The sequence below is a fragment of the Phasianus colchicus genome, chromosome 2 (assembly GCF_987193195.1).
Source record: "Phasianus colchicus chromosome 2, bPhaCol1.hap1.1, whole genome shotgun sequence".
NCBI classification, from domain to species: Eukaryota; Metazoa; Chordata; class Aves; order Galliformes; family Phasianidae; genus Phasianus; species Phasianus colchicus.
The window spans coordinates 85,314,100-85,341,086 of record NC_143437.1 but is presented as its reverse complement, the minus strand read 5'-3'; the positions used below and the strand labels follow the sequence as shown (position 1 = coordinate 85,341,086).

Genomic DNA, 26,987 nt, shown 5'->3' with positions numbered 1-26,987 from the left:
TATCTTGCTTTGTTTTCAGGTTTATGGTAGGCTGTGGTAGGTGTGATGACTGGTTTCATGGCGATTGTGTTGGACTGAGTCTTTCTCAAGCGCAGCAGATGGGCGAAGAAGATAAAGAATATGTGTGTGTGAAGTGCTGTGCTGAAGAAGATAAAAAGGCAGAGTGTTTGGATCAAAGTGTTCTGGATACTCAAATGAAAGTTGACAGTCACAAAGAAGAAAAAACAATTGATTATGAAAAACCGGGGATGTCAAAGCAAGGACCTACTTGTAATCTGAACGTAGCAACTGAAAAAGGAAAGCAGACGGAGGACATAGGGAAACACAAAGTCAGAATTTTCAAACGGGTGAGTCTTATTTAATGCTTAAATTCTTTTTTGCTACTGAGGGTAGAGGGTTTTCTCCTACCCCCTTGCTTGGAAATACTACATTATAAGCATTTTTGAATCTAGTATAAACCTCTGTTATTATTTTCAGAGTAACTTCATTTTCAGACAGGTTTGGCTGTTTTGAGATATTGATACGCTCCTCTCTTAGACAGAAATGTGAACATAAGTGTATTCACCTATGTATATTTCTATCTGTTTAAACAAAATACGCTGTTCAGAAGCAGCTCGTAACCCTTCACCAGAGAAAGAATGCATGACAAATGTAATAGATAAGAGGTTATTACACTGTAGATTTTCCCGTGTTACATAACTTGCATAAACTAATGCTGTAGCCTCAGATCAAAGAATAGCCAGATGGTTTTTAACGTTCTATTCATCTTTTTTTGAAGAAAGTGAATTTTGCCTTCAGAACTCCAGTCACTTTTCTTAGGCATCTGTCAATTTGCTATATGATACAAAGTATACATCCTTTAAGTATCTATAGGACTAGGTGAAAACAGCATTTTAGTTTTGACAATTTTACATTAGATTTGATTTAGAAGAAAATGCTTGATGTTCTAATTAGCGTCTTTCTACTTTCTTTTACTTATCAAGAGCAGTGATAAAATAAAAAGCAGTTGCTTTTTATTAAACTTATTCAGTTCTTTTGACATATTGTATCATGTTTAGCATAACTTAATCGTCATTGATCATTTTTTGTTTTGTAGCATTGCTGTGATGCTGACATATAAGCTCTTCTGTTTAACTTTGATCAGGTTTTCTTTTGATTTGTTTTGTTTTACATGTACTCTATAATCATACGTGGCTTCCTGTGAATGCGTGACTAAAACTGGTTATGGGAAGTTCTGGTCTCCCTGACACTAAACACAGTATTTTTCAACATAGAGCTTAACTGCAAATTGCCTTGGGCCAGTTTTTCAAGGAAATTGTCAGTCAGTAGTTAGTAGCAATTTGAGATATTGTTCAGTAACTTCCAAGATGGCATTACGTGGTGGTGTGTGTATTTCTGGGGGGTTTACTATACCTGTATACTTAAAAATTTGAGAAAAATGCATGTAATGTAATTATGCTGTGATTCATTACAGCATTCAGTAGAATGTTATCATGTAAATGTTTGTTTCAGGAGTCTGGTGATGGGAAGAACTTGTCAGAATCCAGAGACTCAGATACTAAAAAAGGCCAACATGTTCCTACTCGTAAAGCATCGCAAACTGCTGTAATTCCTCGGCGGTCCTCTGAAGAAAAAGGAGAAAAAATTAGTAAAGAGTCACTTAATGTGGTTGAAAAGTCCACAAAATCAGGTAATGACTAGGAAAAGTACTCCATGCTGTAATTGACTGTGTACAGTGAAGGACAATGGCTTTCTATGTAGTATCAATTTTTAAATGTTTTATTCCTGCAAGTGATTTTCATTTGAAATTTTATTTGTAAGATGAAAGGTACATATCTTCCCTCAGAATAAACCTACCTGCATCCTCCATCTCCCTTCCAGGAAACAGTACTCTTTTAAGTTCATGGTAAGATGGAATTCATGTGGTCTGGTATTGAAATCTTAGCAGCAGTGCTAGTGAGATTTTGTATGAGAACTGTCTTTAAATCCTAAACTCAAACTTTGAATTTGCGTCTAAAAAAAATCTGCTTTTCTGGTCGTTTGTCAATTCTGACATTCTAGAAACTTTTTTTTTTTTTCTGGAAGGAAACAATTGAATGTATCAGGATTAAATGTAAATTTAAACTTATTTGACACTGAATGGCATCCTTTAGACTTCAGATACTATACTGTTTGAGTTCTGAGTCACAGAATAGCTAACAACCTTTCCAACTACATATTGCATGGGTGAAATGAGTCTTTGGCATCAGTGGAATCATTGAATTGTTCTAAAATGTATCAATTGAATTAGGAGGTGACAAAAGGGTATCTCACTGATGAGCTTAGAGTGGGATTTAACCTGAAGATCACTTTTAAACTGGATGGCTTGGTAATCTCTTTCAGAGCAATTAGCATAAAAATGGATAAGCAGTGAGTTTGTCTTAATCTTAACTACTTTTTAGGATGCTTATAGTGGCATTGTTTATTGCTAATCTTGCCTTTCATTTCCCTCTTATGGGACTGTATTTTCAGATGGTTGAAATTTGTCTGAAATATTGCTTCCATGTGGAAACTTTCTATTTCCCCTGACACTCTCAGGCTTCATTTTATTTTTAAAAGCATTTCAACTTAGGTCTTCATCCAATTTTGAAGAGGAGATGAGCAAATAAAAGCATTATTAAAGCTGCTTTACTTAATAAGTCTAGCATATCAGATCACAGTGTAAAAGTATGACAACAGTTTCCAGTCTTTACTGCATTTCTAGTGAGGAAAGAGAATTTATAACCTTGGTAGGGCTGATTGTCACATTAATTACACAGCTGATGTTCCAAATACGTATTCTGCCCCATGGAAAATAAAATCTGTCCTTTTCTAGTTACTTGAAAAGGTAGTATGCTTCTGGCGTTGAAGTGTTTTAAACTGCATTCAGTAGTTGAAGGAAATAATGAAGAAATGTTCTTTTTACCATCACTCATAAAGCTAGGTCTTTATTAGTCTTAGATGTTTCTTTTATTTTTTTCAGAGTAAAGAAAAAAAAAAAAGAATAAATTAATGTTTTTTCTTTTTAATTTCATAAAAAGAAGGTAACTACTGTATATTAGGTATATATGCATAAGCTAAGACATGAGTAGTCAGTTGAAACTTTGCAAATTAAAATTTGAAGTGATTGTTGAAATGATTGTAATTTGGGTATAAACGTATATTGTTTATATTATATATTTTTAATCATACACAATGTATGATTGTTATTGTTTATGATACAAACATTATAGTGGCCATATTTGAGACTGTCTTTTACCTGAACTGGCAGCTGAGATTCTTATGATTGGAGTAGTTTTGATGGCTATCAGATTCAGGAATGCTAAGTTTAATGAAAAATTCCATTCTGAAGTAACATTGAATATGCTTGTGGTTAAGTGCTTCCCAGTATGCTTTTTTTCTCAATGTAGCAATGGAAAAATTAGTCTTAGTAGAATATCCCAAGTTGGTGGGGACCTGCAAGGATCATCAAATACAGCTCCTGTTTCCAAGTAGGACTACACAAAATTCAAACCCAATATCTGAGAGCATTGTCCAAGTGCTCCTTGAGCTCCAGCTGCTTAGTGCTTTGCCTGCTATTCCATATCCACCGCCTTCTGGTTAAGAACCTCACCCCAGGGTGCAGTTGGTCTTTGGGCTGCCAGGGCACATTACTGGCTGAAGTGCAACTTGCTGTTGACCAGAATCCCCAGATCCCGAAAGAAAACAGACAAAGAAAATGTTTATTGTAGTGGCCATGCAGCTTATGGTTTTTAACTCTGTGTTTTCATAGGTGTTCATGAGAAACAAGAAATTAGGAAAAAGAAAATTGAGAAAGGACCAATCAGTGCGCATTTACCAACCGTGCCAGCTTCCAAACCTTCTGCTGATCAGATAAGACATAGCGTTAAGCAATCTCTTAAGGAAATTCTGATGAAAAGGTATGAATATATAATGAAATGCATTCATTAATTTGTGTTTGCAAGTGTTTTCTTTCAGAAGAAAACAGAGGGGAAATAATATTTGGAAGTAATTGGTAATTACTGTATTTGCCCTTCTGTTCTCTCGCAGGTTGACAGACTCCAGTTTAAAGATTCCTGAGGAGAGAGCAGCAAAAGTTGCCACAAGGATTGAAAGAGAACTGTTTTCTTTTTTTCGAGACACTGACTCAAAATATAAGAACAAATATAGAAGTTTAATGTTCAATCTAAAAGATCCTAAAAATAATGTATGTATTACTTATCTGTAATGATTTGTTGAAATCCTTTGTTTACTGTATATTAGAGGAACAGTCTTCTATGAAAATACGTTATTAAACCTCTCACAATTAATCTTGTTCACTATTATTCCTCTATGTTTCCTTGTCTCTTTGATGTTTTGTCCTCTTGTTGCATACCCAGTCTTCTGTGTTTCTTTGTGTTGTTTTTTTTTTCCTACCACTAATTCTTCAAACCTTTGCTCGCAGTGTACTTAATAGTCAGATTTCAGATTGTAGTGAATGTAGCTTGCCTTGTCAAAGTGTTCTTTACTACTGATGTGTATTTTTTCTCATAATTTTCTTTTTTTGTTTCTGTCATGTAGCTTGTTTCACTGTAGTTTTGGCTTTCTGTAAGCCCATTATTTGATATGGCCTTTTTAGCTTGTCTTTTTTACTTTTTGTCAGTTTTTCTGATCATTTGTACTCTGTTCTGATCAAGTTTCTTTTTTCAGTCTCTTGCTTTTTAGTAATAATGGACTGTAAATTGTATGAGCAGGCTAACTTCTCTAACTGGCTTGCTTTGTTTGCTCATGCTGCCAAGTAATGTAAGTCCTCCCTCCTACCTGCATGCCCCTTAGAGTTCACTTAAGTCAATCAAGAAGCACAGATATCCTCTTTATTATTAGCTTCTTTCTGTTGTGCCGTACAGAGAATTTACAGCTTTACAGAAAATTCTGTTACTGCTGCAGTGAGCATAAACTTACTTTCTATTTTTGCAACAACAGTTGATCATACAGCTGATCATTAAGGGTGCATGTAGATGTAGAACAAACAGGGGACTCTGGAATTAAGATTTTTATCTTTAAAAAAAACGTCTAGTAGTGTTTCTGATACAGGGAATATTTTAAAACAATACTCATGTTTATAGAGAGTATATTGAATGTTGTTCTTCTACTTTGCTTTCCGTTAGGAGCTGTTTTTGTCTCCACAGCAATAGTTTTCTTTTTTCTTCTAGATATTGTTCAAAAAAGTACTGAAAGGAGAGGTTACTCCAGACCATCTAATAAAAATGAGCCCAGAAGAACTGGCCTCCAAAGAACTGGCTGCTTGGAGACAAAGAGAAAACAGACACGTGAGATTTGTCAACTTAATGTTGTTTAGTTGGCTGCCTAAGTGTATTTAACTTGTGTTTCCAGGTTAAGAGTATTTAGAAAGAACAGAATGCATTCACATAAATCAACTCCAACTGGTCAGGAGGACCTCCATAATTTATTGAGTATTCAAAACTGAAAGGAGATGTTAGTACAGAAGTGAAAGAACTCTAATAAATTCCTGATAGGGGGAAATAATGCAGCTTTGTTTCTACTCTTTTTTTTTTTTTTAATATATGTCTCAAAAGGAAAGGTTTTTGTGTCTTTCCAGCAAGATTTTAAAGATCTAGTTGGAGCTTTGTAGAACAGTTCTAACCAGGGTGAGAGATCTCTTAGAACTAGCCAGACATAACCAGTGTTGTTTATAACTCATATGTTGATGGAACATTGCATCTCACCCACCAGGAAGTGTGGAGCTGAAATTGTTACTGCCACTCTGAAAACCATCTAAAGAAATAAATAATAATACACAGTATAGGAAGTTTATTAGGTTACTTTCCTTGAAATAGAAAGTCATGCTATATTTATAACTGTGTTGATAGCTTAAAAGGAGAAGCAGGAATAGTAAAAACTGTGTTACTACTTTTATAGAAGAACCTTTTTCTTGAATAGTACCCAATAACTGACAATAGTTAACAAATGGCAACTAAGCATAGCTATTTAAAAATGGCTATATTAGAGCATCAAAGATGTTTAATTTACAAAATCTGGATTTGTATTGGGGAGAATCTTTGATATTTATGTGCCAGTATATAGGACGGAAAGGCAAAAAATTTAGATAGCGTTAATTGGGATATACATTTTGTGTTTGGGTTTTATGACACTAGAAATTGTTAGTTATCTTGGATTACTTCCAATGAAAATAAATTAATGAGTAGATACCATGACATACAGTAAATTTGGGAACAGCCCATACAAACTGTTTCTGAATTAAGAAGTAGATATGTGCTTTAAGAAGCAATTTTAGAACTAAATGGTGTTTTCCTTCAATGGAGCAAAGTAGCAGTCCTGATGAGAATAAGCATATGCATTACTGGAAGAATATATTTAATTTTTTTTCCTGAGGAAGAACATTATTAGGTTTATGTACTCAAAATCAAGCTCTTGAAAAGTTATGTAAATCTAGGTGTATTTATGTCCTACATTATCCCCTATATATTCCTATCATTATGGAAAAAGAGTTAATAAATTTTTCTTTAGGAAAATGTGGATTACTTGTATTTAAATTCAGTGTTGAAGGTCTATTTTACAGTTTCGTTATTCTTGTATTTTAAGTGAAGTTAGATGAGGTGCTTGTGTTTTTCCTTGAAGAAACTGCTTAACACTTGTAAAATAAGAATACACTCTTTTATTCACGGAGAGTTCCTTGATTACAGTCCTTATTTTATGTATTACATATGCTGATTTCCCAATTTTATTATGTGGAAACAAATAAATAGTATGATTTGTTTTTAAAGACAATTGAAATGATTGAGAAAGAACAGAGGGAAGTTGAAAGAAGACCTATCACAAAAATTACTCACAAAGGTGAAATTGAAATTGAAAGCGAAACACCAATGAAAGAACAAGAAGTCATGGAAATTCAGGTAGGAAAGAGAACAGCGTATTTGGTTCATAGATAACGTGGTTGAAAGTCTGTGATTACTTGTTAGTTCTGTTTTAATTCTTCTTTCATCCTGACTTTGACTTACAGACATGGTGGTTTGGTTTTTTTTGATTAATTGATGAATACAGCAGAAAATACTCTAACTCTTATGTAAAATATATTTGGGAATACCTATTCACTATTTTAATGAATTTATGTAGGTTTTGTCTTAGCCTTTTAGGTTACAGAGACTTTATAGCCTTGAGGCTATAGACTTGAAGGGAGAATTTTATCATAGAATCATAGAATGGCCTGGGTTGAAAAGTATCGCAATAATCATCTGGTTTCAGCCACCCTGCTATGAGCAGGGTCACCAACCACCAGACCAGGCTGCCCAGAGCCACATCCAGCCTGGCCTTGAATGCTTCCAGGGATGGGGCATCCACAGCCTCCTTGGGCAACCTGTTCCAGTGCGTCACCACCCTCTGAGTGAAGAACTTCCTCCTAATATCTAACCTAAACCTCACTTGTCTCAGTTTAAAATCATTCCCCCTTGTCCTATCGCTGTGCATCCTTGTAAACAGTCATTATGTCCGAAAGGAAGAAAATAGAATAAATAAATTGAAGCAGTACAAATAGTGACATTGAGAACATTAACAGAAGAAAAAATCTGAGATGTTTTGACTTTCCTTAGGAACCTAATATGATGAAGTTGCATGAGAAGTCAGAGGAAGCTGAGAAAGATAAAGAAGGAAATGAATCTGCATCTCCAGACACCACAAGTCAACACAAAAATCATCTCTTTGATCTTAACTGCAAAATCTGCATAGGTGACAAGAACATAAATATTTTTATTCTCAGTTTGCAGACAAAGATGTGGCAGCAGAGTTTTACAATTTTAAAATGATAGTCACCTTCTATTTATAAAATGTAGACAGATAAATTTTTTTAATGAATGCATGTACTGTTGTTGATACCTAATGTATTTATCCTATTGCACTACAATGGCAATAATGTATTTTTGGTTCATCTTCCATGTCTTCTGAGGAAGTTCTCTTAGCTTTTTTTTTTCACCTACAAAACAAAACATATTCAAAACATTGTAATTCATCTCTTCAGGTCGAATGGCACCACCTACTGATGATGATCTTTCTGCAAAAAAAGTGAAAGTGTCTGTTGGAGTTGCACGGAAGCAATCAGACAATGAAGCAGAGAGCATTGCAGATGCGCTTTCTTCAACATCCTGTATTTTAGCTTCAGAATTACTGGAAGATGATAAGCAAGACTCATCAAAATCGCCATTCCCGACTCTTCCAAAGTAATATAAACTTAAGAAACAGTATTTTTAAGTGAAACACATTATTTGTCTTGTTAAATTATTATGATTAATGTTATCTTATTGTATAGCATTTCATAATTTCATATAGTGGAGGTTGTACACCTCTTCTTAGGAATGGGGGTTATTGCTTGCTGCTGTGCATTTGTATAAATAATGCTACATGTATAGTGATTACAAACTTCTAATTCTTACATTTCCTGTCAGGGAAAATAAATTACTATATTGAAGGTATATATGTGCTTGTATGGTTACATATATCATGTTAGGGAGTTTGAGTTTTCTGTGAACAAATCGTGATGGATCAGGCTAGTTTCAAATCTCAAAAATTATTTTGCTAGTTAGTTGACTTTTCTGATGTTTGTTTCTTACACTTTATCAGTTATTACCCTTGTGTATTGCAACAGCTAGCCCTTTAAAGTTTTGCCACCAGTTAACTCTGAGTGTGTAGTACTGTAGGTCCAATGCCTTGCAGTTAGCACTGGTGTTCATTGTCTTTGTTAGGGTTGTGAGACTAGAAGTCTTCTCAGGGGTGAGAAAGTGGAGCTGAAGTGATGCAGTCTTTCTTACCAATTTTCCCATTGCTCATTCCTGGTGCTTAACGCTTTCTGTATTATCTCCAAAAAGAAACAGAAGAGGATGGAGAAATCTCATCTGTTATCAATGTAGTGCATTAGATTTTTTGCAGTTTTGTTTTTGCCAGGCATCTCCCCTGCTTGTCCTGCAGCATTATTGTATCAGACATCTTTCCTGCCTGCTCTACATCCATCCTTTGTTGTTGCCCTTCAGATTTTGTTATCATTTACAAATGCTTTCTGCACCCTGTGTGGAAGCCAGACCATAGCTCTCTATTTTTGTTTTATACTTCGCTGTGTACACAATGGATGTGTGTTGTGGCTGACCATGTTCTTAGCAATGTTTTTCCAAAAATGTTAATATACTGTTGCCTATTTACACAGTTTTTATGTTTGGTTGTTGCCTTTTTTTCTCTTTATTTGTAACAAGTAATTACTAGTTGTGTCATGCTTAACGTTTCTTTCAATCATGGGGCTCATGAGGCCTTTGCTTTGGCCACAGTGATATCTGGTGAAAATGATAGTTAGAGAATAGCTGTCACAACATTGAGTTTAATGTGTGGAGCATCTTAATTTGAAAGAAGAGTAGTTTAGCTTAGCAAGGCTAACATCCTCATAGGTAAGCTTAGGAAGTGTCTAAAGGAAAGCATCCACCTGGATGCTGCTTTCCTGTGTAACCTGTAGGGAACCTGCTTTAGCAGGGGTTTGGACTAAATGATCTCCAGAAGCCCCCTACAATTCTGTAGTTTTCTGCAATGGCAGATTGTGTGTTCTTGGATTCTAACAGCTTTTTTTGTGTTGAGGAAAACACCACAGAGCAAGTGAGGGAAAGCAGCAGCCATAACTTCTAGGCCTGTCACCTTACTCCTTGTAACATGAAAATGTAGTGGCTGTTCTTGAACAAGTTCTTCTTTCTGATGAAGAATTTTCCTCCTCACCACTCCTTCCATTCTCCCTTTCCTCGGCTTATCGTTGATCCAGTATGGATGTTGCTGTCAACTCTCTTCATTTTCTTCCTTTCAATCTTTACTCTCTTCTAAATTGCAATTATGAGGATAATTTTTTTGGTCTGAGAGACAGGTTTCTAGAAAAACACTGGCTCATTTGTTTAGAATTGACCATAGTTCAGGAATGCAACCATTATCAGGACATGATCTTTCACCAAGGACACGGGACTTTGGTTTTAGAATGGTTTGCTGAAGATTCAAAGAAATAATTTCTAGAGTAGACAGCATGAAATGTAGGTTACTACACAGCACAGCATTTGTTACTAGTGAGTGACTGATAAGCAGTGCTAGTAGCATGCGTAGAATATTTTTTTTTTAATGAGTTCAGAAGTGTTAAAATGTAGCTGTATTATTTTCTGTAAAGAAGCTCCAAGGCTGAACAACAATTTCCTGTGAAATTATTTTAGTCTTTCAGTTTATTTTTTGCAATTGCTTTGCTATATTTGCTGGGTTTTTTTGGTTGTTGTTTTTTTTTTTTTTTTTTCAAGTGTGTGGCGGTAAAGTTGCTTTGTATGGGTAATGATGTTGGAATTGAGAAGAGGTGCTGACAAAGCCTGTGGAAGTGATGCCTGGGTGAGAGCAGCTAGCTGGCCTGGCAGTGGATCTATAGGTGGTGGACAGCGTTGCAACAAGAAGTACGAGCTAGGAAAGCAGCAGTTTGCATGCTGTCTGTCTTCTCCCTCTCTACATGTTGCTGGGGGAAGATAGATCTTAATGGGTCTGCAGCACTGTACATGTTTCTCTGTCCTCTTTGGTACCATTTTTTAGTTCTTAGAAAAAATAATTTCTGGAGGCTCCAAAAATACAGTACTGTGCTAATATGCTGTTTATTTAATGGCTCTTCATGTGAGAAATATCTTCTGCTACCCTGGAAGATGAGGAACAATAGGCTTGTCTGCCTGTGCGTTTTCTTACACTCTCAAGTATTCTTGACTGAAAAATAAAATTTTTAATGATGGGTAGCTTATTTTATGAAGAAAGGTGATAATTTACATGTCATGCTCTAAACAAAGTGGTTTTGTCTTTTTTTATTTTTTTTATTTTTTTAAGATCGGAAACACCTGGTACTGTAGAATGTGAAAGTCTGTTTCTGGCGCGCCTGAATTTCATCTGGAAGGGTTTCATCAACATGCCTTCCGTGGCAAAGTTCGTTATCAAGGCTTATCCAGTTTCTGGCTCTTTTGAGTATTTAACAGAGGTACTTACATTTATTGTAAAGAATGGACAATTCTTTTGCGAACTTTAGTGATTTATTTACCATATAGGCTAATGGTAGCATAATGATAAAAGACAATGAAGTGTGATTATACTGAACACAGTACTTGCAGGAGGAAAGAAGGTAGGCAGAGTTTATCTGTGTAAGTAAAATATTTTTCAGTTTGCCCTAAGTGAACCCCTGGTTCAGCACGATTCAAGTTCTCTAATGTATTTTAGGGTGTTTTTCTCTCATCTTTCTTGAGGATGAATAGCAGTTTCTGTAGAGATAATTTTGCAAATATTCAACTGTTTCTAGTTTGCTATGGAACATCTTCTGTGTTAGGAAAGTTAGGACAGAATTTATTACTGAAATAATCATCTCAGTGTCATCCATTTTCTGAATTACAGGTGAGGAAATGAAAACTTCCCTTTGAATTGAAAGCATTAAACAAGTCAGCATCAGTTTTTGTAAAAAAAAGTGTCTATTGGAGATTACTGTTAACATTATGAGCAGTCTTTTTTTCTACAATAGAAATGTTTGTAACAAGATTTGGATTTTTTTTTTTCTAATCTGGTGCAATTACAGCCCTTGTAAGGCTAAATTAACCTTAAAAATATTTATTTAGTATTCTATTCAGGCTCTGAGAGGCAGGAAAAGGATGTGACTACTTGTAACAGTTATCACTGCAGCATAAAATAAAGATCAAAGAGCATGTAAGCTCAGTATTACTTCTCACCAGTGACACAGGATGCGTCAGCCTTCCAATTAAATAGTCTTAGGTCTTCTATTAATGTGCCTATCTTTATTTTACTGTAAATCTTCAGTCAATTGCAGATCACAGATTACCTCTTGGTGTTAAAGGATTGTTTTAAAAATAGAGTGTGCTTAGTATAATTCTTCTGCTTTATTTCAAAACAACTCATTTTCCTAAGTTGTTCTGAAGTTATTCTGGAAGTCTGTTTTTGTCACTAGCAAAAGTAAGCTCAATTAGTATCTGAGAACAATTTTTCTTCTATGTACATAAGCGTGTAGGTTATATATTTTCTCATTATTTAAATTTTAAAAGCTTATTGTATTTCCCTATAGGTGTGCAACTCTCATAACAGCTTAATCATTAAGGAAACTTGAGTATTTCTGGAGTGGAGTTCGATTTTGTTACTGTGGTGAATTGTTTTGGAGGAAGGTGTATATGAACAGCTTTGAGTGATAACTAATTTATTACTAATCATTGATCTTGCACTGAAAATCCTAATAGAAATATCCAAAATCTAAATGTAATTAATTTTCTAAATTATTTGTTCTGCTGTTGTAACTTCTACTGACTTTTAAAATTAATATGTAAGAACTATAATAATTAAGAATGTGTTGAATATATAAAATAGATATGTTTGATTCAGATTTTTGTTTTCCTTTTTCATAGGATTTACCTGATAGTATTCAGGTAGGTGGCAGGATATCCCCTCACACTGTCTGGGAGTATGTAGAAAAAATCAAAGCCTCAGGGACCAAGGTAAGAAAGTTTACATAGTGCTCGCTGTTTAGCATACATTCTATTTACTCTATATATCTTATTTTCCTGGAACATTTGCAAGATATGTCGCAATTCAAGGATAAAACTGATACTTACATTAAATGGGATGGCTGACAGCTTGTGGAATTTATTTTTTATCTAATCTTAATCTCTCATTTACTGTTTGAGAGCACGTGTATTTGTTGGAGAGAAATGCATATTTGAAGGCAGCTTGACAGGTCACAAGTACTACTTTCTAGTTTCTGTATTGTTAGAGTATGTAAATCCATCTTGGTGGCCCAAGGTGGACTTGTACTGCAGTGTGCAAATTATTGTTGTGTTGAGGAGCCCCAAACTAGACACTACTTTCTTACAAGTACTGAATAAAAGGGGGTGATTGTTTCCATTGATTTGCTGTGGTTCTGACACCAGGGATGCAGTTGGTCTTATTTAAAGCCCAGTTGCATTATTGTGATACTTATATTCAATGAGCCCACCAGGACCTGCACATCCTTTTATGCCAACTGGCTTTCTAGCCAGTTAGCCTTGTAGACTGTCCTGGTTACTGGAGATATTTCATATAGAGTGCAGGATTTCTTCATTTACTTCGGCTCACCTTCATGAGGTTCTGGTCAGCCCCTTGGAATAGCAACTTGCTCTTCAGCATATCAACCCATGTACTAACTGGTGTCATCTCAGTTTTGCAGAGTCTCCTGTTCTGTGTTCCAGCTCATAAATTGATCAAACCATTTAACAGGATCAGGCCCAGCATCAACTGCTGAACTGGGCTTTGGGTGTTATTCTGGGATTTGGATACTCATTTTCCTTTAGTATTAGATATTATCTCAGACACAATAGACTGTACAAGGTAAATCTTCCTAGTAATGTTATGGGTAGGGAGGGGAATAATCTACGGAAGCATACCAGCTTCCAAGTAAACTTCTTATTTAGTAGGCTGATAAAAGGATGACTTTTTGTCATGAGTTGTAAAGCACCTTTTTTTAAACTACTGAATATTTTTTATTTATCTTTTCCATTTTCCTTAATTACTTTTGACACTGTTTCTGCTCCTTCTGTTTTCTCTTCTCTGCATTTGCGGGGAGGCACTTTCTCGTCTTTGAACTATGCTTTTAAGTAAAGAACAGTAACTAAAACAGTTGAAATTTCATGAGAAATATATGTATGATCTTTTATTTCTCTTTTTGTTAACAGGAAATCTGCGTAGTTCGCTTTACACCTGTAACCGAAGAGGATCAGATATCCTATGCTTTGTTATTTGCCTATTTCAGCAGTAGAAAACGTTATGGTGTAGCTGCCAATAACATGAAGCAAGTCAAAGATTTGTATCTCATCCCATTAGGTTCCTCAGATAAAGTCCCACATCATCTTGTGCCTTTTGATGGGCCTGGTAAGTACAGCATGGAACTTTTATTATCATAGCACTTCATATAGAAGCTTATAACACTAGAGGGAATTAAATTTTAAAAGGTAATTAATGATGATATAGAAAATAAGTCATTCTGTTCAAACAAGTCATGATTTTTCCATAGTGTTTTATTAACTTCCTTGAGAAGACATTAATTTTCAATTGTAAGATTATTCTGATTTTTTTAAATATCATTGAAAATATTACTTTGAGTAACTTTATTTCATGTTTTACTATGCAATTTCTCTAACCTAGGTTTCTTTGTGTTTACAATCTCAGAAAATTCACTGGTGCAAGTCACCTGTATCCTACTGAGTTCCAAATTGATACTGTAACTTAAAAACAGTATTTTTCATTATTTGAGATCTATTAACATTTTTTTAAACTTGAGCATTCCAAACTTTTTAAAGAAGGAAGAAAAGCAAGAAGGATGGACATTGGAGGTTCTGAAAACAAATGAGTAAGAAATAAAAAGCTCCAGAAATGACTGGAGCTGCTGCTTAAGCCTGATTTTTTGTGCCAATTTATTTTGGTTATATAAAAAAAAAATTATGGATGATTTCATTTTACATAGGATGAAACTAATACAGGATTAGCCACAAATCCTAATTCTCTTCGTGAGAACCTAGTTTAGACAGAACAAAATGCATAGTGAAGAGAGAGATAGTAGTGTATCTTGAAACACAATAACTTTCTGGAATGAGGAAAGCATTTTGGAAAGTCACTCATGGGTAAACCTGTGAAGAAATCTGTCTAACACAGATTGATTATGGGACTTGTAGGTGTTAGTGTTTTATTAACATTGTTTTTCCTCTTGTGCTTCTCTATCACTGTTATTAGAGAGTAACTCTCTTAGACCAACACTAACAAGTTATTTAACTTTTTTTTCCTTTTAAAACTAGATATCCTATATAAGTCCTGTATTCTGTATTTGGAATTTATAAGGGGTGATGATGGAAATCTCAAATGTCTTAAATGAAGAATTTCTGTAATACATTATAAGAGCACATGATTTATTTTTGTTAAAACTGATTACTGTAACCAAAGCACAAGTAGTTAATACATTGCTGTTACAATTTTGTGCAGGGATTGAAATTCATCGACCAAATTTATTACTGGGATTGATAATTCGCCAGAAAATGAAGAGACAGATTTCTGCTGTTACAAGTGTTACTAGTAGTTTTGCGGATGAAGTTTCTGAAAGTACCTTGAGTAGTATGCCACCAGAAAAGAAAAGCAAGCCAAGCAAACCTGAAGTCTCTCATAATGAATTGGCACTAGAAGAAGAAGAGGAAAATGATTTTTTTAATTCTTTCACAACTGTGCTGCACAAGCAGAGAAATAAACCTCAGCCGTCTAATATAGAAGATGTTCCAGCAGTTATTGAACCGTTGGTGGAAAGTAACAAACATGAACCACCAAAGCCTCTCAGATTTCTTCCTGGTGTTCTAGTTGGGTGGGAGAATCAGCCTTCTACTTTAGAGCTAGCAAATAAACCACTGCCAGTGGATGATATTCTTCAAAGCCTTTTGGGTACGACAGGGCAGGTATGTGAACAAAGTAAGCCAGAAGCAAGTCCTGGTGAAGATATACCTTTATTAAATGAACAAGCAACCTTAAAAGAAGAAAAGATGGATGTTGATGAAGTAACTGCTGAAGTTAGTGAAACAAAGGCTAGTTCAGATGATACACAAGAGTCTGCTAATGCTACTGTTGGACCTGCGGATGCAGCAGTTACAGGGTCCTCGAGTTCTACAAGAAATACTGGAACTTCGATAGGACTTGATCTTAAGGGAAAACCCCCCGATGTCTCCACCGAAGCATTTCTAGCAAATTTATCTGCTCAGTCACAGAATAAAGAAACTGAAGAAAGTAAAGAAGATGATTCAAAGCGGCAGACACCTGACAAGGATAATGTCACACAGGAAGTTAGAAGGACCACAAATTCCAGCTTTTCTTCTTCATCAAATGCAGGGAAAAACACTGAGAACAACACTAATGTAAGTTCTGCTGAAGGTACTACTGCTAATACCTCTAAATCACCACCATTTATTAATCTTAAAAGAGACCCTCGACAGGCAGCTGGGCGAAATCAGCAGACTAATGCTTCAGAAAACAAGGAGGGGGATGTTAGTAAAAATGAAGACCAACAGGTTGCTTCAGGAAATGATCAAATGGAACCAGAGAATAAACAGTCTTCTGCTGATACAGGCTTAAACCTGTATCCAAGTGATGCACAAACAAATGAGATGCAGTATAGTTCAACCACAACAAAAGCAGATAATGCATGTGCATCGCAAGCAGAAGATACCAAACAGTCACAAGAAGATGCCATGCAAAACATTGAGGCTCTGAACTCGTTTAGAATAGGACCAGCAGCAACTTCATCTCATTTTGAAACAGAAAATTCTTCTTGTTCTGAATTTATGTCCAAAGTTCCAAGCCCTGTAACAAGTGGCAGCTTCACATCTGTTAGACCTCCACAACAGAATTTCCAGCATCCTAAATCTAATCCACCTGGATTTCAGTTTCAAGCTCCTGCACCTCCTAACTTCCCTCCACAAAACAGCCCTATGTTTGGATTCCCTCCTCATTTGCCACCTCAACTTCTTCCTCCTCCAGGCTTTGGCTTTCCTCAGAATCCAATGATGCCGTGGCCACCTGTAGGTCATTTATCCGGTCAGCCACCACCCTATGCTGGACCCATTGCACAAGGGCTACCAGTGGCTCACAAACAGTCAAGATTTGGGGGGCCAGAAAATTTTTTTCAGAGTAAAGACAGTAGGAGACCAGAAAGGCGTCATAGTGATCCTTGGGGCAGACAGGAGCAGCATTTGGAGAGAGGGTTCAGTAGAGGAAAAAACGACCAACAAAGACAAAGATTTTATAGTGACTCTCACCACCAAAAGAAAGAAAGACATGAAAAAGAGTGGAACAATGAAAAATACTGGGAACAAGATTCTGAAAGAAATAGACGCAGAGACAGAAACCAGGAAAAGGAGAGAGAGAGGAAGAGTAGAGAGGAAGGACATAGAGACAAAGAAAGATTGCGACTTCCTCACAGTGATAGGGGTGCTGATGGAAAAAGCCCCAGAGAGACTAGAAACCCAGAAAAAAAGACAGAGAAGCCCAAACCTGAAGAGCAGGCTCAAGAAAAAGATAAGGAGAGGGACAAAAGTAAAGAGAAACATAGAGAGCGAGAAAGTGAAAAGAGCAGAGACAGACACAGGGACCACAGTGACAGATCTAAAAGCAAAAGGTAAAAAGATGCAGGCAGTCTTTTTAAAGTCCTATTTAAGTAAACTATTAGAGTTACATCGTAAAACTTTCTATTAAAAAAAAAAACAAACCAACAGCCTGCTAGGATTGTGCCATCTTTTTTATTCAGTCTTGGTGTTTTGCAGAAACAAGTCTGTGTTTTGGTACTACTCGATGTACCAATACTCATCCTTTTTTTCATTATACCAACTGTCGCTAGAAGTAGGATTTAATATTTTTAAAAATTTTACATTGCTGTATATTCAAAATTTTAAAGATTTCTTTTATTAATATGCAATAAAGGCTTAGAAATTTTCTTAGCTGATAAAGCTGGCTTTAGTCATGTCTGCAATATAGTTGCTGCCTTTGGTAATTTGTGCTCTCTCCTGTTTTAAGATGCTTGGATAATTTTAAAGATTACTTTAATACAATAACCTTCTTTGTAAATTGCACTGTTTTTAAGGACTCCAGCAAAACCTCAGAATCCATACATGCTACAACAAAACATAACATGCTTGATGGTGTGAAGAGTTTTTTAAATTATTCAGTAGTACAATAAAGTAATTCAAGTGTATTTCATTGGTTTTTCAAGTATTTCCTAAGCATCTAAAGCAGTCTGTGACCAGAAATTGGAAGGCTGAGCTGCTCGAATGTTATTGCTTTAAACTGCACTTGTTTAAATAAGAAAGCATTTTTAACCTAAGTTCTTGAAAATATGTTTTGTAGTAGTTGATTCATTTTTCCGACCATTTTCCATGCTTCAAAAAACTTGAATACCTGAGCTTGTACATTACTTTGTGTTTTGCTATCCTTTTTACTGTAAAATGTAAATATTTTAAGGGATATTTTGATTCTAAAATGATAAAACTTTCTCACATACTGTGTGTGTTTGATTTCATAGGTGTGAAACTGTAGGTTGAAAGAATCTAGCAGGCTAAGTTGCAGAATGCAGAAATGTAGAGATGTATTTCACATTTCATGTTCTGAGTTCTGGGGGAGCAAAGAGAGGGGAAGAAAGTAGAGGAATGTTTGTCCCACTGGGACTTGCAGTAAATTGATTCCTAATAATGACAGCCATCCACAGCAAAACAGAAAGCCAAAAAAGAAAACCTGAAGACAAGCTGAAATCTCCTGCCCTTACCTTTCTCAGAATACACCTGACATTTTGCTGAGTCTGTTAGAAACAAACATTCCACTATGTAAACCAAAAATGAGGTTTATTGTTCTATTTTTCAGTATTCTGTTTTTTTTTTACTTTGAGTACATTACCTTCTGTATGGACATAGCATTTTGCACTTTGCTGTAGAAAAGCCTCTTCTTTCTGAGAAGATCTTTAAAGTTTAACAACACACTAATAATATTTGCTAATTTTAATGTATTTTAAGGTAAAATTTCCTTTCAATATCCTACAAGTAAGTAGCTTCACAGTCAAATTGACTAAAATAAAAACCTTGCACCAAATGAAGAGGTGGCAGACTTTTATTCAGTAATGTTTTTCAGCCTCATAGTTGAGATTCTTAAACAAGAAATCCTCTTGTGAACTAAGCAGTAGTTAACCTGTCAAGTTTTGTATTGTGATAAAATGATACTAGTTTTTCCAAATCAATTAATTCCATGATTTATATAGTAGTTAGGCATATTAATGTGCGTGGGTTGTGTAAATATTTACACCAGGGTTTTTAATATATAAAAAAGTACTGAAACCCTTGTTTGGTTTTGGAATCAGTTTTAAATCACTAGCTCTGTTTGTCAAGATTTCCTTCTGACCTGCCCAAAAGAGCTCTGAAAATAAACTGTTATCACTGAAAATTGCCCCTATTAGCTGAGATGGGAATGTTTTCTGTCACAGTTACCAGAAACATTTTGTTTGGAAAGAATACATAAACGTTTTCCAGATTTAGCTAGTGCTTTACTATCTGCCTCTTGGAGAGCCAAAGAAGAACATCTCTACTGGGAGAGTTTTATTAAGATTTTAAATTAACAGACAGAAACATCTGACAGAATTTGGTCCTAGAATCTGAGCTATGTAATGGGAATAAATCCCACTGCTGCAGGAGTAAGGGGTTGCTGCCTTCCCCACATCTTCAGTCACTCTCTTCTAATGTTGGTATTTGTCAGGAGTGCTCTAGTTGTTGCTTGCTGCATGCTGAATTGCTGCTCGGACCACAGACAGCAGTGTGTGTTGATGGGGAACTGGCAGTACACCAGGAACCCCAGAGTGAATGGAATAAATCTGAAGACGCTCCCTTCCCCAGCATCACATGGCCATAAAAGGTCCTTCTAAGAGAAATGAAGACAAGAATCTGAAGCCAGCTCTAATGCCAAGCAGGCTTTGAGAGCTGTTGTTAACTTGTTGGATAGAGGGGAGAAAGCACTGCTATATCAGGCTGATTGCTCAAAGGTTCAGAGCAGCGTAAAAGGATAGGAAGAACCTCAACTGAGATGTTTGCAAATTCCTATTAAAACATCTTGTGGCAGCTCCATTGCCTTGCCCCTCAGCTCATCTCTGAGTCATCCTTGACTGTTGGCAACAAGTTCCTTGCCATCTGGTTATGTAGAAAGTGATGTGTGTCACCTGGTTTGCTGTGCTTGTTGTCTCTGTTCCTAACCTGCTTCACAGGAGGGAGAAAACAAATCAGAAATAGTTGCTTGTTCCTGATCAGTACCCACTGTGGACTTCACTTCCGTGTAAGAAAGTGATGGTTGATCATGTGCTTTTGAGCAATAGTAAAGTTAAAAAAAAAATAGCAATCCAGTACTATTATTTCTATATATTTTATTTATACAGCAATTCAGCAGTCAAATGAGAAATATAAATGTCATCACAAATTTTATGTTTAAGCAGATTAAGATATAACTTTATTTGTTTTTATTGGTGACCGAAGTGCAGAATATAACAGCTTTTTCAGAAGGAATAAAGCTTTTGCATTTTATTTATTGAAGAACTCTATTTACTTTTGAGATTAAAAATTCATGAAAAATGTAGTCACGGAAATTCAATTTACAGTGGTTAAGAATTTGTCTAGTAAAATTTTAAAATCTCATTTAGAGGGATAAAAGCCAGAAGTGTATAGCTAAAGCAGAGCAGTTGCTTGACAAAAAAGCTGTTAGTAAGAGAAGTTACTTGTAGGCAGACTGCCAACTGTCCCACATTCCAGCTGAGACGTTATTCTGTGGTCAAACGTGGGAGACCCCTGGCGGAGAGAAACAGTAGACTATTTTTATGCCTCAGTGTACATGAGCTTGTTCTTGTGCTCAGTAATTAAAATACCTTTTTTTTTTGCCTCTAAAAGAGAATGGTTTTAAACATAATATTTTAGCCTGAAAACAGTATCAAGTTTTGCTTTTTTACATAAATGTTTATGTAATGGATAGCAACTCAGAAGGTAGGAAGAGCAACTTCATTACCTGGAATAGAGTCTTTGTGGACTTACTAAGTAAATACAAATGTTATTTTTATAAAATGCAGTTTAACCCCAGGTATACGTTTTTTCCACCTACAAATGGCAGGTGTTAATCATAAAACTGAAACATTTGAAAAGAGAGGCTGTGCATACTAATAAAATGTAGCTTTTTCTCCAAAACTAAGTTGTCCTTGCCTACAAACAGTACTAGATTGACAACTACCATCATCCATCTACAAAATGATCTCCAGTTTACTAAAAAAAATTTTTTTTAAAAATCAGACCTCATTAACCTCATTATTTTAAAACAAATACTAAAAGTATATATAAGCAGGAGTAAATTAAAAATTCTAGCCACATTTTATGTATGTTATTAATACCTATCATTAAAACAGAAAAAGGATTAGGAACAATTTCATTTTGGTTCACAAATTCTAGATTTCTAGATTGTCAGTTGTACAAAAATGAAATGCATCACTTCTAAGGAATCTTAATTAGTTCTTCAATTAATTTCTATGATCTCCATTATGAACATTATAACCTTCTCCTTTCATGAGCTGAATCTTTTTAGAATCTTGGAATAGTGCAATATCTTTCATTTTACCAATGAATTCCTTCTGGAAGAGCCCTACAGTTACTGTATGGACTTTTCTGCCAATTTCAAATCCACCAAAATAACAAATTCCACCATAGTTTAAAGCAGTGTATTTTCTGTGTGGATCAATATCTTCAAAAATAATTAGCTCCTCATCAAGATATACCTTCACACACGTTTGATTTTGAATTACGGTAACAAAATGCCATTTTTCATCAGAACAGGTGGAATCTTTGCTATGAATCATTGGAACAGAGATTCTTTCTCCAAGATTAATCACAACCTTTAATGTTCCGTTGGCAAGGCCAATGGCAAGGAAATCATTGTCTTCATCTTCAGCTTTTCCCAGCCACACCATTAAGCCCTCAATTTGATTAGTAGTAAAGTTTAAAGAAATGCGACTGTACTGGAGGTCTCTTTTTCCATAAAGGGGATCTATGTATTTGATGTAGGAATTACCAACAAACTTTGCCGTGAAAAAGCTGATTTTGCTGTCACAGTGCTTACCTGACCAGCCTAGTGCACATACACAGGTGTATGAAAGCAAAGTGGGCTGGGGAATACAGAGAGCTTGAGACCTACATCTGTTCTGCAAGCAGTGAACAGACTCTTCACATGTGTTCCCTGTCCACCCTTGTGGGCAGGAACAAGAAAAGCCTGAGCTTTCAACTTGACAAGTTCCATTATTTTTGCACACTGAATATCCACAGGCTGTTCCGTCACAGTCACCAATATTGGCTCCACCTTTGGGATCTGTCACAGTCAGCTGCAGTTCTTTGTCATTTATAACAATCTCTCGTATGCAGCCATTGAAACCTGTGGGTTCATTTTCTGTTGCCATTGAATTCACAAGATTTAGAGAGGATACCCCTCCAACATAAAAATCTGTGTGCGTGTCCAGCACATTCATCCCAGCACTGGCTGTATGGGTAACATTGATGCCATCCAGATCCAGGTAGCCTTCATTACCAACTCTTCCTGCTCTGAGTACATACCAGGTCTGCCCATCAGCACGGACCTTCTGAATAGCCTGTAGGACAATTGTTTTGTCTCCAAGATTGTAGCGTAGCTGTATAAATCCATTTACTAATGATATACATAGAAAGTCACCTGTAGAAAAAAGTATGAAATAAATTTACTTTTAGAGGCAGTATGCTGAACAATAATCCTGATGCTTTCATGCCTGTATTTCTCAATTCCATAATTTATTTCTAGTAGCTCTGTAGCATCATTCTTCTGGAGGCCTCCATAGAAGGAAATGTTAGGCTGAAGTGTCTTTTCATGTACTACCGCTGTTTTTGGCCTTACAGGCAATATAAAAGGCTTTGAACTATTAAAAGAATGAAGGAGAATATCTGGGAATGTTAGGAAGCAGGAGATGAAAGGAAGGTATGAAGGGCACAGATAGACTCCAACAGGGACAGACAACAGAGAGGCAGAAGAGGCGAGCAACAGGGTGTGAAAGAGAGTTGCATTTTCTAACTTGTAAATGTTTGCCCTCGGAAATTTGTTTTTGTTTTTTTTAAGGTAAGCTAACTGAATTGATAACTAACTAAATTGATAAATAAGCTTATTAAATTTGCATATACTTTCCCCCCTTGTAGTTATCAGTAAAAGTTAGATTTTTATGTAACGTTTCCCAATGAAGAAATGCTTTTTTAGATTTGGAAAGTATAATTTCCTTAAAGATTCAACATTCTTAAGGGCAGGACCTGTTTGTAAAATTAATGAAGAAATGCTTTTGTTGCTGATTGCTCACCTGTCTTGTAATCAAGAGCTGGAGAAGTTGGAACTTCTCCAAGACCTCCCGGCCTACAAGGAAGTTTTTGATAGCTATGTACCATGATAGTGTCTGTCTGAGATGACATTAGAGGAAAGTGGTTTACACAGTTTCAGCATGTTATAAACATGCACACATTAACCACCTGCGTTAACCACTGTAACTCTGATGCAAAGTTAATGCTGCCTATTGCCAATCTGCTGCACTTAACTTTGGAGCTCTGTATTACTGCTGAAGCAGATCTGTGTTACTGCATCTGCTTTTAGAGTAAGGGGAGCTTATGGCTGAGCATTCTGGATTGTTTAACACAGGTTTGAGACCTCTGTTCAGATACAAGTAACTCACTCTCATGCTACCTGAGAACAGAAAAAAACAACCAAAACTTTCTACCTCCATCTCTCTCTGAGGTTCTCAGGGCACTTTGCTACTCCTCAGGTTGTGTTCTGTCCTTTTCAGATGATGATTTGTCATCTTAGCCTTTGGAGAACAGCACTTTTAGTACAAACTTTATGATGTGCATGCTGATCCCGGAGTTCAGCTCAGTATTTCTCCATGAAGTTCAGGTACTGCTCAGGGACAAATGGCTAAAAATATTTAAGGGCTGGAATATAAGGTTTTCCTGGATGTAAACTATGGGTGTGTCTTTCTTACTTTTCACTTTGACATTTGACATTTTCAACAAGGGAACTGTTGATCTGCCCTATCTCTGAGGGATGAGTTGCACAGCTGACGTCTGTGTGGGCTTATGCCATTTTAAGGCTTGCATCACTATTTAAAATGAATAGAAAGCATCCTGACCACTGAATTTCCCCTCTCAGCAGTCTTAGTATGGAACAACATGAAGCAAAGCAGTTGCGACTGTTTTAGGTTAAGCATTATTCCAATCCATCCCATAAAACACTAGCTGGGTCCAAAGTCCTGAGGAAGCTTGCTTTTGTGAAGTGGAAAGGTGAAGAGATCCCTGGTTTTTCCAGGACTAGACTTCAGGGCTGGTTCCTACTTCATAGAAAATACATAACAAGACACAATTTTGCTTCCAGCTTTTCAGATTAGTACCTAATCTAGTATGAGTATTAGTATTGTCACAAAAAAGCAGAGACTCCTGAGGTAGGCACTTATATTCATCATTTTGCTGTGCATTCAAGCCTTTGAACAACCTGTTGGAGGGTGTGCAAGGAACTGTAAGACAATCTGTCTCAATAAGTTTACATCTGTCTTTTTGGAAATAGGCTCTTTAAAGATAGGCTCAACCGTAGCCTGAAACAACATGCAGGACCCTGGGTACTGGACAGAATTTTTGACAATTACAGCTTTCAGTTCTGTTCTGACATACCTTGCCCCATCATCTTCCCAGTTTAGGAAAACTGGATGACAAAAAATGGAAGAGGTTTTTGTTGCAAGTGTTTCCTCAAGAAAGAAACTGGGTTTAAAACACTTTCACTAGCAATAACAAATTCAGAATTGTCACCAACTGAATGAAGGTCAAAGTTGCTCCACTTTAAAGTGAATATTTTCTCTTTTCCATAGAGGAAGTGAGTACCCCATAATAGGTATCAATTTTTCTTCATCATTTTGATTGTCAGGGTTTCATCATGAAGGTGTTCAAGTCTTCCCTGCTCCATGTCCAATATCCAAGTTCCCAGAGGCCAAGTCAACTGTGTCCTGAGCAGCCAGTTGCTAAAAACAGGAGTTAATGAGAAGTCTCACATGGGTTCGTCCAGCTACAGCTGTGAGATCTGGATTATCCACAGTTGTATCTACTTACATTACTTCTTATGACGGACTCTGAATGCATCACAAACATGTTCAACTTCTACTATAAGTATGTAAATCTGTAAGTAGGTTAGAGTCACACGGGCAGGTTTTAAACTCTCCCAGATAGTAGCAATGCTCTTTCATGTTCAGCCTCTATCTAGACAAGCAGGTGTCTCTCTATATCCCTATCTTAAGTGGGGAGTATGCTTAAGGTCACAGGAAACTCATCTACATAGTAATGTGTCAAGGCTGTATATCAGGAATGCATGCTAGCAATGCTTCACTCTGAGATATCATATGCATGCAGAAGGATTTCAGCATGCAAAATGCTAGGATAGGATTAAGTTTGCAAAGCAGCATTGGCCAAAGATCTCTTCAGTAGCTGAATTCACTACCAAATCCGCCTGATGATGCATTTCCTAGAAGGACTGAATGTACTATCGGAGGACATTGGGCTGACTGACCATGGGTAGGGAATCACAGGTGGTATTTTTAGCTCTTCTCTTTTAGGGCGTCTTCCCCACCATGGAAGTCCACCCTTCTGCTGCGTACGTATGTGAATGAGGCAAAGCCTCTCTTATCAGAGTATATGAATTTACTCCTATACATCACTGTAAATTAATGTGTTCAGACAGATTTAAATCTGAGCTCTTACATGAGGGGTTGTCACTCTCTTAAGAGTAAAGAGGATTTCCCAATGGTTTTTAAGGCTGAAGAGGTTTCCAAAGCATCTTTTCAATTCATTTAAGTGACATCTACCTTTCTCCACGCAGTTCTCATGTGCCCCAGCAATAGAGAGATGCAAATAGAGAGATGACTCCTTACTTGTCAGAAACTCACTGATAAGTTTTTGCAGTACTGAAGATCTAGGCTTCTTTACCAAGACTCCTAAGACATCTGACACTTTATTTCTTCCTTCGTTCTTGAGAGAAGCCTCCACAGCGTGATTTTCTGCTAGGAACTGGCTTCAATGAGCTCAGCGCTTCATCAGTATCTGGAGGGTACAGTTCTCAAGAGCTCCAGTCAATGGCTGCACAACACTTGTGGTCTTAATTCCTTCAGATCTCTGACACAGCATTAGTGTTTGCTGTCCTCAGTCTGTGACTTGTATTACTTTTACCTCACCTTTATTTCCCTAATTGAGGGCAAGAATGCCAGTTTGTGTTGTTGTGATATGAGGCAACACTGTTTCTTACCCGTCTCCTTCCACCTATTTCAGGAGCATTTGCTGATCACTGGCACTGTAAGTCCCAGAGCCATGGAGGGAAGGAAAGCAGAAGAGGGAGGGCTAGAAAGAGGTTTCATACAGAAACAAAGGACAGAAGAGATGAGCATGATTCCCACCCTTCTGCAGTCTCTGCTACCAGTTACCAGCCTCCGCGAGGTTGAAGTTCTAAGGGTTTTCAGCTTACTCTACATCTTTTCACTCTTGCTGGCTTTAGGAGCTTGTTAGTTGGACACCCTGTCTTTTGCCATGCATGTGCCCATGCATGCACACAGCTAGACATCAGTCAGATGACAGGTTACAATAGCTTTTTGCACCTCTTGTAACTTGAACCTGGTGATGACCATAGCACAGTGCCCTTAATGTCTAGACATTTCTTTATAGGAATTACTCCAGATACATATGAACTTTTATAGATTATTAGAAAAATTTTTATATTTTATTTTTTATATTTTATACTCCCTGTACAGGGCTATGTTTCATGGATAATGCAAGTCTGAGAACAAGTATCAAGCCAAGACCACTAATCTCTTGATTCAGATAAAAGTTTCCATGTAAATGGTGTTTTCTACCTTCTGCTTGGAGCACCATCCCAGAGCAGAGAGTGCAGACAGGATCCAGAACAATCTTCAGATACTGCAACGCTCATTCATCCACAAGGAGCAGGCTATTTTCTCTTTGTAAGTTAAACTTTTCAGTCTTGCATTTCAAAAACGCTGTTCTTAATGAAGAGATTATTCTGTTTCATTTACACACCACTATCACACTAGCATATTTCAGCAGCTAGCATGAGTCACCTTTGTTGAGCAATCTCAATTTGCTTGCTTCTTTTTTGCTTTGCTTGTACAACACTATAATACAATGCTGTAACACTACAGTGCAATGGAAAGCAGAACAATGATAGCAGGGTAGCAAAGGTCTAGGCTACACCAAGTGAAGATAAACCCAAATGTAGCAGCCAGAGATATTGAATAAAAGGAAGAAAAT

At 36.5% G+C, this 26,987-nt stretch overlaps 2 protein-coding genes across 12 annotated transcripts in view; one reads left to right on the top strand and one right to left on the bottom strand.

Moving 5' to 3' along the window:
* PHF3 (PHD finger protein 3) overlaps nt 1–18,217 on the top strand; it is a 46,672-nt gene extending 28,455 nt beyond the window's left edge. For all 11 annotated transcript variants that reach the window (XM_031611169.2, XM_090136209.1, XM_031611173.2 and 8 more), the window contains 12 exons: nt 20–347; nt 1,513–1,690; nt 3,791–3,938; nt 4,069–4,225; nt 5,211–5,327; nt 6,804–6,932; nt 7,626–7,761; nt 8,051–8,249; nt 10,900–11,047; nt 12,468–12,557; nt 13,770–13,965; nt 15,070–18,217. In XM_031611169.2, coding sequence (XP_031467029.2) covers nt 20–347; nt 1,513–1,690; nt 3,791–3,938; nt 4,069–4,225; nt 5,211–5,327; nt 6,804–6,932; nt 7,626–7,761; nt 8,051–8,249; nt 10,900–11,047; nt 12,468–12,557; nt 13,770–13,965; nt 15,070–17,246 — 4,003 coding nt within the window. In that variant the 3' untranslated portion in view covers nt 17,247–18,217. The remainder of the gene's footprint in view (nt 1–19; nt 348–1,512; nt 1,691–3,790; nt 3,939–4,068; nt 4,226–5,210; nt 5,328–6,803; nt 6,933–7,625; nt 7,762–8,050; nt 8,250–10,899; nt 11,048–12,467; nt 12,558–13,769; nt 13,966–15,069) is intronic.
* A 2,668-nt stretch (nt 18,218–20,885) lies between these two features.
* Nucleotides 20,886–26,987, bottom strand: part of LOC116240522 (EGF-like photoreceptor maintenance factor) — a 257,237-nt gene continuing 251,135 nt past the window's right edge. Inside the window, exon 15 of the mRNA XM_090136211.1 lies at nt 20,886–22,350. Within this exon, the coding sequence (XP_089992337.1) occupies nt 21,152–22,350 (1,199 nt within the window). The 3' untranslated portion in view covers nt 20,886–21,151. The remainder of the gene's footprint in view (nt 22,351–26,987) is intronic.